Source organism: Hemiscyllium ocellatum, chromosome 14 (assembly GCF_020745735.1).
Source record: "Hemiscyllium ocellatum isolate sHemOce1 chromosome 14, sHemOce1.pat.X.cur, whole genome shotgun sequence".
Classification (NCBI taxonomy): domain Eukaryota; kingdom Metazoa; phylum Chordata; class Chondrichthyes; order Orectolobiformes; family Hemiscylliidae; genus Hemiscyllium; species Hemiscyllium ocellatum.
The window spans coordinates 67,209,685-67,222,384 of record NC_083414.1 but is presented as its reverse complement, the minus strand read 5'-3'; the positions used below and the strand labels follow the sequence as shown (position 1 = coordinate 67,222,384).

Sequence of the window (12,700 nt, the reverse complement as noted above, 5' to 3'; positions counted from 1 at the left end):
CTGTCAACAAGATCCATAAGATATCTCCTTCGCATTAATTATCAAGTGGTGTATACAAAGCAATAACCTGCTTATTAATGCTCATTTTGGGTTTTACCTATGATACTCATCTCTTGACCTCATTACAGTCTTCATACAAACAGGGACAAAATAGCTGAATCTAAGAAGCAAAGTGAGAGGTGATTGCTCTTGACATGGAAGATCAAGTGTTGCAAAATTGAAACCAATGGAATTGGAAGAAATCCCTCCAATGGTTGAAATCATATACAGCAGAAAGGAAGATGTTTGAGACTGTTGGAAGCCAATCATCTCAGAGTCCATTCATATCGGTGCAGGCGTTTCTCAGAGTAATGTCTTTGGAATAACTCCACAGAGGCTAGTATCCAGTCACCGAGTCACCCTTTGGTTACATGTTGGGAGTCCTTGGCACTGCTCCAGCTTCGGTAGAGCCAGCTCTCTGAATGAACAGGATCTCTGACACTTTTGTTCTCATTTGTCAACCAGGGCTCCCTGATGGGTCCAGATTAATAGCCTCAATCAGGGAACTGATATATTATGAGGTCCACCTGGCTAACCTCGTTACAATCACTACACAAGCATCTTTGGGTTTTTTCATCAATGACCTCCCTCCATAAGGTCAGATGTGGTGATTTTCACTGATGATTGTGCAATGTTTTATGTCACTTGCAACTCATCAGATTGTAAAGCAGTCAACCTGTGCCAATTTGTTGCAAGAAGAGAACATCTAGACTTGGACTAATGTGGCAAGTAACATTTGGGTTACATAAGTGCCAAAACACCATCTCCAACAAGAGAGAACCAACCATCTCATCCTGACATTCAATGGCATCACCCACTATCAACATCCTGGTATTACCAGTCCAAAAACAGGCTTGTAGTGTGGCTACAAGAACATGTTAGTGACTTGGAACTAAATGGCATGTAACTAATTACCTGATTCCCCAAAGCCTGTCCACCACCTGCAATCCACAAATCAGAAGAGGATGCAATACTCTCCATTGCCCGGATGAGTGCAGCTCCAACAGCACTCAAGACATTTGATACCAAAGCAGCTCTCGTGATCAAAAATCTATCTACTAACTTTAACATTTATTCCTTCTTTTAAAGATACACTTTGGCAGTAGTGTGCATTATCTACTAGCTGCTTTGCAGCACCTCTCAAACCTGAGACTTCTACCACCTAGAGCTTGTGTATTGGAACATCTCTACCTGCAAGTTCTCTCCAAATTACACATCATCCTAACATGGAACTATATTGCTGTTCGCTCCCTAGTGCGGGATCATAATCCTGAAACTACCTTCCCAACAGCACTGTGAGTGTATTTGCATTAGATTGCCTGCAACAGTTCAGAAAGGTGGCACCATCTTCTAAAAGGCAATTAATGATGGGCAACAATTGCTGACCTAACCAACAATGCCTGCATCCCATAAAACTGTTACAAAATTGCAGAAAGCATAAATATATTACTTTTACTAATATCAATATCTTTTAATTAGTATCATTGTGCACTTACTGCTATCACTATTCTTTAATTAGTAGCACTGTACTAACATTGGTATCACCACTCTAGCAATATCACCATCCTTCCATTAATATCACTGCATTTTCATCATTATTTCACCTTTCCATTCATACCTCTGTCCTTCCAATCATATTTCTGCTTTTACGTTCATATTGGTAACCTTTCATACATATCTTCATCCTTCAATTTGTAACACTGTATTTCAATCAATGTTGTGAACTGAATTTAAAATTTATGAATTTTGCTTCAGTTCAACCTATCCACATTCAGAGCAACTTGGATCCAAACTTATAATCATAGAATTCCTAAAGTGTGGATTCAGCCCACCAAGTCCACACCAACCCTCTGCAGAGCATTCCACCTAGATTCATCCCCTACCCTGTGCCTGTAACCCTGCATTTCCCAGAGCTAATCCACCTAGCCCAAACATCCCTGGATACTATGGGCAAATTCGTATGGCTACTTCACCTAACCTGCACACCTTTAGACTTCAGGAGGAAACCTACACAGGCAGACACAGGGAGAATATGCAAACTCCAGATCGACAATCATCACAGGGTGGAATCAAACCCAAGTCCCTGGTGCTGTGAAGCAGCAGTGCTAACCACTGAGCCACCATGCTGCCCAGCTTGGGAAATATTTTCAGTGTTGGAATCCTAAAAGTACTGGATTTGATTCTGAACAGACATAAATGAATTTTAGTATCAACATGGAAGACCCATTATAGCAACTTAGAAGTCTACTGTTGCATCTGTGTGTTCCTTTTGTGTGTCTCATGTGTGTTATATTGTGCACTACACCATAACTGTGTACCACATAATAGCATGTATGTGTGTAGAAGCTTTAATGTTTCTCATATTGCATTTGAGAGCTGTTGAAATGTTTACTACTAACCAGATTGAATTACTGATACTAACCTTGATTTCCCCTGCTTTAACTTTAGATGCTTCTAGCACTTTAATTAATTCCACATCGTCCACAGGATTGCCCTCAGAGGTGCTCAGGCGCATGAGTATCTGATCCTCTATCTCTTTCAGCTCATTCCTCATTTTTGCATTACTGACGATCAACTGATTTTTGGCATCTTCCAGATCTGGACGTTCTTGTGCTACCACACGACCCAGGAGTTGGTCTTCCAGACCACTGCGATGTTAAGATACATTTTAGAAATTCCATACTAAAATCCAGTGATTTTCTAATTATAATTACTCTTATTATGTTTTTAAAATCTAGTAAGGTTCTACATTTTCACATTGGGAGACAGAATCAGGAACATAATTATTTAGATTTTTGACATATTACTTTAATTCTAATTTCACTGTCATAAAAACAAGCAAACTGACCAAATCAAAGCATGGTAACTGAAGTTTTAATATCCTCTTTATGCTTGAAGGGGCTGAAAGATAGAATTAAAATTTGTGCACCAGTATACAGAAACAAGAAAATTTGTCACTGATGTGAGAAATGCGATATCCAGGTCTGCTTTCTACAAAGGCAGGAAAGGAACAGAAAGAGTGTTCCCCATGAATTCTACAAATTAGATTAACAGTTGAAAGTAAGAATATTCTTAAATTGATAGTATGCAAAAAATTTATTACTAGCCCTTTGAGGGTACCCCAGAATGGGTGGTCACTTCCTTGCAGTCTCTGGTTCAGTGGCAGCTTGGAAAGGAAAGCGACATTTGTTAATTGAACAACAGTTGCAGTGGCGACTCTTAGTTGTTTGCTGCTTGAAGATCTTTTCCCTGGTCCTTAGTGGTGGGGCCTATGATGTACTAGTAAAATTTGAGCCAATATCACAGCATGTAGCAGTACTCATAACTTGATGCATCCTATTCCATACTCAAAACCACTTGAGCAAGACAGAATGGAATAAATAGCGGCAGGGAATGTAAGGGAGTCAGGGAGCCATAGAGTCATACAGCTCAGAAACAAACCCTCTTGTGCAACCGGACCATGCTGAACACAATCCCAAACTAAACTAGCGCAACCTGCCTGCTCTTGGCCCAAAATCCCTCTAAACCTTTCCTATTCATGTACTTAGCCAAATGTCTTTTAAACATTGTAATTGTATCTGCATTTACCACTTCCTCAGCAAGTTCATTCCACATGTGAACCGCCCTCTGTGTAAAAAAATTGCCTCTCATGCCATTTTTCAATCTTTTTCATCTCACCTTAAAAATGTGTCCCCCAGTCCTGAAATCCTCCATTCTAAGGAAAAGACAATTACCATTAACTCTATCTATACCTCTCACTATTTTATAAACGTCTATAAGCTTGCCTCTCAACTTCCTATGCTCCGGTGAAACAAATCCCAGCCTTTCTTTATAACTCAAACCTTCCATACCCAGCATCATCCTGGTCAATTTCTTCTGAACCCTCTCCAGCCAGATTATATTCTTCTGAGAATTGGGCAACCAGAACTGGATACAGTATTCCAGAAGATGCCTCACCAATGTCCTGTACAACCTAAACATGACTTCCCAACTCCTATACTCAAAGAAGGCAAGTATGCCAAATTCCTTTTCAACCACCTTGTCTATATGTGACATAAATATCAAAGAATTATGTATCTGCACCCCTAGGTCCCTTTGTTCTACAAAACTACCCAAGGCCGTACCATTAATTGTTGTAGCAAAATGCAATACCTTGCATTTATCCAGATTGAACTCCAACTGCCATTTTTCAGCTCATTAACCCATTTGATCAGGATCCCTTTGTAATCTTAGAAAACCTTCTTCATTGTCTACTATGCCACCAATTTTGCCATCATATGCAAACTTACCAACCATGCCATCTATATTCTCATCCAAATCATTTATTCAAATTACAAACAAAATATAACCTAGAAGGGATTTCCGTGGAACACTGCTGGTGACAGTGCTCCAGTTCGAAGAGCAGCCCTCCACCACCACTCTCTGTCTCTTGCCGTTAAGTCAATTATATATCCAATTGGCAAGCTCACCGTGAATCCGATGTGACTTAACTTTACTAATTAATCTACTATGCTAAACCTTGTCAAAGGCTTTATGAAAATCCAAATAAACAACATCTACAGCTCTGCCATCATCAATCCAGTGACAAGCGGTGTCCTGCAGGGTTCAGTGTTGGGGCCACAGCTGTTATATTAATGATCTGGATGAAGGGACTGGGGGCATTCTAGTGAAGTTTGCCAATGATACGAAGATAGGTGGACAGGCAGGTAGTACTGAGGAAGTGGGGAGGCTGCAGAAGGATCTAGACATTTTGGGAGAGTGGTCCAGGAAATGGCTGATGAAGTTCAATGTGAGCAAATGCGAGGTCTTGCACTTTGGAAAAAAGAATACAAGCATGGACTACTTTCTAAACGGTGAGAAAATTCATAAAGCTAAAGTACAAAGGGATCTGGGAGTGCTAGTCAAGGATTCTCTAAAGGTAAACATGCAGGTTGAATCCGTGATTAAGAAAGCGAATGTAATGTTGTCATTTATCTCAAGAGGGTTGGAATATAAAAGCAGTGATGTGCTACTGAGACTTTATAAAGCTCTGGTTAGGCCCCATTTGGAGTACTGTGTCCAGTTTTGGTCCCCACACCTCAGGAAGGACATACTGGCACTGGAGCTTGTCCAGTGGAGATTCACACGGATGATCCCTGGAATGGTAGGTCTAACATACGAGGAACGGCTGAGGATCCTGGGATTGTACTCATTGGAGTTTAGAAGGTTAAGGGGAGATCTAATAGAAACTTACAAGATAATACATGGCTTGGAAAGGGTGGACGCTAAGAAATTGTTTCCGTTAGGCGAGGAGACTAGGACCTGTGGGCACAGCCTTAGAATTAGAGGAGGTCAATTCAGAACAGAAATATGGAGACATTTCTTCAGCCAGAGAGTGGTGGGCCTGTGGAATTCATTGCCGCGGAGTGCAGTAGAGGCCGGGATGCTAAATGTCTTCAAAGCAGAGATTGATAAATTCTTAATGTCACAAGGAATTAAGGGCTATGGGGAGAATGTGGGTAAGTGGAGTTGAAATGCCCATCAGCCATGATTAAATGGCGGAGTGGATTCGATGGGCCAAATGGTCTTACTTCCACTCCTATGTCTTATGGTCTTATGGTCTTATCCTTTGGGTAACTTCCTCAAAAAACTCAATCAAGTTTGTGAGACATGATTTCCCTTGCACACAACCATGCTGACCATCTCTAACCAATTTTTGCCTCCTAAAAGTCCATAAATCCTAAGAGAGACTAGAAGGCAGGAGGGTGTAACCAGTTGACTGTCTGAGAGCAGATGGTTTAGAAAAGATGATTGCTGACAAAGGAAACACAATAGTAGTGTAAGTGCCTGGAGAGTCTGTGCACGTGGCATGGGGAAATCATTTTCCTTTTTCTGTCTGGCATCTGAAGTTACAATGATGTTTAAAATGCATCAAAGAGCAGCAGTATCATCAATATAACAAAGACCAAGTTATTCACCTTGGAGAAAGTGTGAAGTTAATGAGAGTCACCCTAGTTGATATCTCAGGAGTGTAGTGAGGATTTGGTAACTTGGTGGTGATATACATTTTAAAATCATCATGGTAAGGAATGATAGAATCTCCCAGCTTTATGACTGTACTGCCCTGCTGTTTGTAGGTCTGAAAAGCAGAAGAAAAAGCATTGATGAGCCTTGGATCAAACATCCTACACACAAGTCTCTGTTCAAATGTTTGCCCTGTTTAATTTTAAGTTTTAGTTGACATTAATTTCAACAAATATACCAAAGATATCCTGTACAACATTAAAAATGGTGGTGAAAGAATGCAACTGTGTATACACTCAATAGATGTAGTTAGTACAAAATTGTACTGCCTCTGAGGATGCAACTAAGCCATTATAGCAACTTCCAGTGAAGGAGTGGGAGATTAGATGTCTGCTGCATGTTTCCTTTGTTTTAATGTGACTCCATAAAATTAAAACAATATTAATATGACAATGTAAGTCAAATCCGGACAGTTTCTAAAATAGTTGAACAAGTTGTGCAAGTCACCCAGCTATGAAAATGAGCTTCATAGATTCCACATTCATTGATCAGATACCATCTTTTGATTCTCTTTAGTTATGTGTGGCCAATTCATTTACATGCACTCCACAGATCTTGTTTTTTTTGCTGGCTGCATATGCCTAAACTTGAGGGGCTAAAATATGCATGGCTTACATGCAAACTTCGGTGTATTGTACAGCTGCATGAATGTGCAGCTCTTAGGAGACAACTGTTCCATCTCAGTTTGGTAAACAAAGTGGGGCATTCTAATTAAGTAATAAATATGTGTAAATGCATTGGTTTACGAACTCAATGTAAATGCTTTGGTGCTATACTACAAGCAGTTATTGAATCTGTGGCAATACTTAATAATATACTATATATACTCGAGTAGTGGTCACATTTTTTGACTAGTTTTTAAGGTTAAATTTATAGGGTTAACTATACCCTCCCCCAATCACCTATTGTACTCTATGCTACTTTCTCCCCACCCCCACCCTCCTCTAGCTTATCTCTCCACGCTTCAGGCTCACTGCCTGTATTCCTGATGAAGGGCTTTTGCCCAAAATGTCGATTTTACTGCTTCTCGGATGCTGCCTGAACTGCTGTGCTCTTCCAGTACCACTAATCCAGAATCCGGTTTACAGCATCTGCAGTCATTATTTTTACCCTGTTACATGGATAATACTTTTGACTGGATAAAATTCATGTCCACCAAAATTCATACTGTATCATTACCAGAAGCCCAATTGATCTTTAAACAAATAAAGAAATAAAACACAATGAATTGCAGTAAAACCAGAGCACAGTGCAACAGCTGATGGACTGGAAGACCAAGGGTAGAGCGAGATGACCTGCAGACTAGAAACTTGGAGCAGAGCTTGACGGTTAGCACACTGACTCATAAATGTTGATCTGCTATCTGTGAAGAGCTAGGGTTAACTTTCACATAGGATACGCGGAAAATGTCAGATTCTTTTGGCCAAAACTCTTAAATGAGATTGACTATTACTCGAGTATATACATTGCACCTTCTGAAATGGGATGTTTCTTTCTTTAAAAAACAAATATCTCATTTAAACGAAGAAAACATTCTATCTAGAAATTAATAGAAATTAATTTTATTGATCAACTGAGTATCTTTATTAAAGCTGTGGTCTTATGACCACTTATGCGTAGTTCCAAGCATAGGACCACATGGGCTGGTGGTACAGGCTGAAAGATTGTGTGTGATACTCATTATGAATGGACAACTAATAGCTGGAATGTATGACTTTCTGCTCATACGTTCTTGGTGAGTATGACCTAATGTGCCGGGAACATGCAATCAGAACACTTCCACTTATGCTGAAAAAAAAGGCATGTAATTGAAGATTTTTGTCTTGCACTCAACAGGACAGATGCAAGAATGCTAGCTTTGAAAATTTACGTTGCATGAGAAAGGGGTGCCTATTGGTGGACTTACACATAAGCCTGTGTTTTTAGGTAAAAAGAACACATCAGATATCGTGCCTTTACTGATTAAACAAAGTGTGAAGACATTAGTTCCCTGATGCATTCTCCATGGCAATACTTCAACCAGTTAGACTTGACTAGTCAATCAACACATGTTTTGCATGTAGTATAAATTATCACTCCATTTGAAATTTGTATTTTCCAACTATCCTTTGACAGCCTGCCGTTTTTTCAACAACACTCAAGTTCGGCATTACAAAATGACTTTTCCACCAGTGTGTATTTGCTGTTTTGTTTGTACCAATTTCAATAGTACAGGTTCCAGGGCTGGATCCAGTTCCTCTCCCACATTCTCCATCAGACATGGCTTCCCAAAACGGATGGCATTCTCCAGACTTCGTAGGAAATCACGGTCAGTTATCTTGAAAATATCTAATCCTTGATCTCTTTCCTAAAGTGAACAAGAGGTAAGTCAAATTATGACTGTCGAGAAGTAGGAGCTCTATCTGTTGCTCTCAAATGATTTTGGCCTCACATGACTAAGTGGAAAATTGTAGTGCATGATATTGTGTAGGCTTACATCATGCAAACACTCTGGTCTAGTCATTCGCAGAGGATAGTTAAGCGGCTATTAGAACCTGGAAATCAATGCAATAAGAGGAATTCATTGAATTCAATTTTGCACGTTGTCATGCAAAGTTAAGAATTTTCAACAACCAGGTTATTTGTACGTATAATCAGTATACAAAAGCAAATATTGCTGATACTGGAAACGTGATACCAGAAAATACTGGAAATGTCCACTGAATCTGGCAATATTTGTGAGGGAAACAGAGTTTAGTAAGTGGAAAGAGAGGTGTGAACACTTCTGTTCTCTTGCTTTTTGTGGGCTTCCACATGATTTCAGTTAAAATTAAATTTAAAATCCTGGAGATGTGCTTGGGAGACACATAATCATGCAACAGGGGAAGCTTTTCCGTGGTGAAACACACCATCAGCAGAAAATGCAGCATTGGATTGCTTGAAAAGAGGTGTGGTAACCTCTATAAGGCCGCAGGGAGCACTAATTATTCTCCTCATGGAACTCATTGAATAGGAGTCCCCTCGGTAACTGGCAATGGCCTGCTCAGTTATAACTCATCATTTGAACCCTCTTGTGATGCATTATAGGCTCTCTTGTCGCACAGTGGTACTGTCTCCACCCAGAGGCCCAGGGTCAAGCTCACCTTTCAGATGTCATCACATCTCTGAACGGGTTAATTAGAACTGTCTGTGCTGGGTTGGGACCAGCCTATGTACGATATGAGTAGTGGCTCTATTTTGAATGTTTCTCTCTAGTCAGATTTCCTGAGTTAATACACAAGATATATACAGGCTGCATCACACCACAAGTTTCCGACCCAATTCCATTCCTATTAGCTTAAGATTTATTGATAGCATGGGTGTTCTTCAAATTTAACTTTCACTTGAAAGTGTTTCACATTACATTGGTTTCACTTTATTCCTGTATGCATTCTCATTACTTAGAAAGACTAGCTGAATGAAAGTACAAAAATACTGACAACCTTCTGGTTGAGAATAATTGATAATGGAGTTAAAACCTATTTCTACAAAAATAAAAATTCATTCTTTTTAAAATATATTCATGGATGTAGGCTGGTTAGGCCAGCATTTATTATCCATCCCTAATTGCTCAGGAGGCAGTTAAGAGTCAACCATATTGCTGTGGGTTTGAGTCACATGTAGGCCAGACCAGGTAAGGATGATAGGTTTCCTTCCGTGAAGGATATTAGTGAACCAGATGGGTTTTTCTGACAATTGACAACAGAGTAATGATCATCATTAGACTCTTAATTCCAGATTTTCTTATTGAATTCAAATTCCACTATCTGCAATGGCAGGATTTGAATCCACGTTCCCAGAATTTTACCAGATCTCTGGGTTAATAGTCCAGTGATAATACCAGGTAAAAACAAGGACTGCAGATGCTGGAAACCAGATTCTAGATTAAAGTGATGCTGAAAAAGCACAGCAGTTCAGGCAGCATCCGAGGCGCAGGAAAATCAACGTTTCGGGCAAAAGCCCTTCATCAGGAATAAAGCTTGGAGAGAGAGGAGGAAAACTTCTTCAAGGCAGGCATCCTTGCAAGAGGATTATTCCTGATGAAGAGCTTTTCCCCGAAACATCGATTTTCCTGCTCCTCGGATGCTGCCTGAACTGCTGTGCTTTTCCAGTGATAATACCACAAGACCATTGCCTCCCTAATGTTCATGTTTGTGTTCAGTGCTGTACATGATTGACTTTGCAGGGTCAACTAGTTCTCCCTTCTTGTAAGGGACATGGTCCAAGATCACTCATATCAGGGAGAGTTGAAATGTAGTAGGTGAAGTCAGAGTTATCAAAGGACTCTGCCAACCAACAGCCTAAGATGGACACACATGCAACAGTACCAAGGCCACTATTTAGATCTTTCAGTTTCTTACTTCACCCCCCCCCAGGAGGTCTAGGAAACTAACCCTGTGGGAACGCACAGCCAGTCAGGCAGCACCTGAGGAGCAGGAGAGTCGACACTTCAATCGTAAGTTCTGCATCAGGAATGTGGGGTGGGGGCTACATGGGGGTTGAGAGATAAATGGGTGGGAGTGTGGCTAGGAGAAGGGTAGCTGGGAATGCGATAGGTAGATGAAGGTGGGGGTGTGATGGTGATAGGTTGGAGTAGATGGGATAGGTTGGAGTAGATGGGATAGGTGGGAAAGTAGATGGACAGGTAAGACAGTTCAAGAGGGTGGTGCCAAGTTGGGGTGTTGGATGTGGGATAAGATGGGGTGTCCTCCCTTTCTCCCTGAGACACCTCCCCGCCCACAATTTCATTCCTCCGTATGCTTGACCCCACTCTCTTCTTGGATCATCTCCCATTTCTCAATGAATCTATTCTCATATCACTGACTCATCCTTGATGTTTCTGAGTCTTTATGAAGAGTGCCATTCTCTTGCTCCCTTTCTAAGGGATACTTCTGACCTCAGACACAAATATATAAAGTTGGCAGGTGCACTATACCTTTAAGGAAATGTATACTGGGTTCCACAAGATTCTCATATGCTGCTGGATTTATCATGGAGTAAGGATTCATTTTAAAAGTTTTAATATAATGAGTATTCATGGTAAAGCGGAAGATGACGCTATGTATGTGGAGATTGGTGGGGTGGAAGGTGAGGACTGGGACGGGGTTCTGTCTTTGTTGCTTTGGGAGGGGTGAGGTTCAACGGCGGTGGTGGGGGAATTGGAGGAGAATAGCTGGAGGGCATCATCAACCATGTGGGATGGGAAATTGTAAAGTTGGAAGAAGGAGCCCATATAGGATTTTCTAAGATAGCATTGGGCATCCTGGGAACAGATGCAGCAGAGGTGGAGGAATTGAGAATAAAGGATGGCATTTTTCCAGGAGGTAGGTGGGAGGAGGATAGTCTTTGTAGCTGTGGGGGTTGGTGGGCTTGTAGTAGATGTCTATGGTTAGTCAGTTGCTGGAGATGGAGATGGAGGGTTCAGGAAGGGGAGGGAGGTGTCCAAGATGGTCCAGGTAAATTTGAAGTCAGGTGAAAGGTGTTGGTGAAGTTGATAAACTGTTCAACAACCTCGTGGGAGAATGAGGTAGCACTGATACAGTCAATGTAGCGAAGGAACAGCTGGGGGGGGGAGGGGGCTGCAGAAGATGGACTGTTCCATGAAGCTGGGTCCTATGCGGGTGTCCATGGCTATCCCTTTGGTTTGGAGGAACTGGGAGGATTAGAAGGAGAAGTTGTTAAGGGGGAGGAACAGTTCAGCCATGCTGACGAGGGTGTCGGTGGAAGGATACCGGGAGCGACGTAAAAGAGGAAGAAACGGAGGGCTTGGAAGCCTTCATCGTGGCAGATGGATGTGTACAGGGACTGGATGCCCATGGTGAACATGAGGCAGTGGGGGCCGGGAGAACGAAAATCTTGGAGCAGGTGAAGGGTGTGGATGGTGTCCTGAATGTAGGTAGGGAGTTCCTGGATTAAGGGGCACAGGATGTTGTCAAGATATGGAGAGATTAGTTCAGTGGGACGGGAGCAGGCTGAGACAATGGGTCGACCGGGGAAATCAGGTTTGGGAATCTTTGGTAGGAGGTAGAAACGGGCAGTGCAAGGTTCACTGACGATGAGGTTGGAGGCACTGGGTGGGAGATATCCTCAGTTGATGAGGTTGTGGGTAGTCTGGGAAATAATGGTTTGGTGATGGGAGGTGAGGTCATTGTTGAGGGGGCAGTAGGAGTAGGTGTCTGCGAGTTGGCGCCTGGCTTCAGTGGTGTAGAGGTCATACATCAAACTACCATGCCAACCCCCTTGTCTGTGGGAATGATGGTGAGGTTGGAGTTGGAGCGGAGGGTGACACGTTGTGAGGGCGTGAGGTTGGAGTAGGTGAGAGGGGTGGACAGTTTGAGGTGGTCGATGTCACGGTGGTAGTTAGAAATGAAGAGATCAACTGTGGGTAACAGGCCAGCATGGGGTATCCAGCTGGAAGGGGTGTGTTGGAGGTGAGAGAACAGGTCCTCGGTGGGTGGGCAGAAATCTTGATTGAAAAAGTGGGCTCGGAGATGAAGGCAGCAGAAGAAATGTTCAAGGTTGCAGCGTGTGTCGAACATATTAGACGGAGGATGTTGCAATGTATGCGAAAGTTGGTGGG

The 12,700-nt window shown here is 41.9% G+C and overlaps 1 protein-coding gene across 1 annotated transcript in view; it reads right to left on the bottom strand.

Annotated features, from left to right (window-relative positions):
* The window catches only part of dnah1 (dynein, axonemal, heavy chain 1), a 437,548-nt gene that overhangs the window by 109,812 nt on the left and 315,036 nt on the right, over window positions 1–12,700 (bottom strand). Inside the window, exons 60-62 of the mRNA XM_060835044.1 lie at window positions 8,300–8,449; window positions 5,997–6,157; window positions 2,462–2,687 (exon numbers count right to left, since the gene is read on the bottom strand). Of these exons, the coding sequence (XP_060691027.1) occupies window positions 2,462–2,687; window positions 5,997–6,157; window positions 8,300–8,449 (537 nt within the window). The remainder of the gene's footprint in view (window positions 1–2,461; window positions 2,688–5,996; window positions 6,158–8,299; window positions 8,450–12,700) is intronic.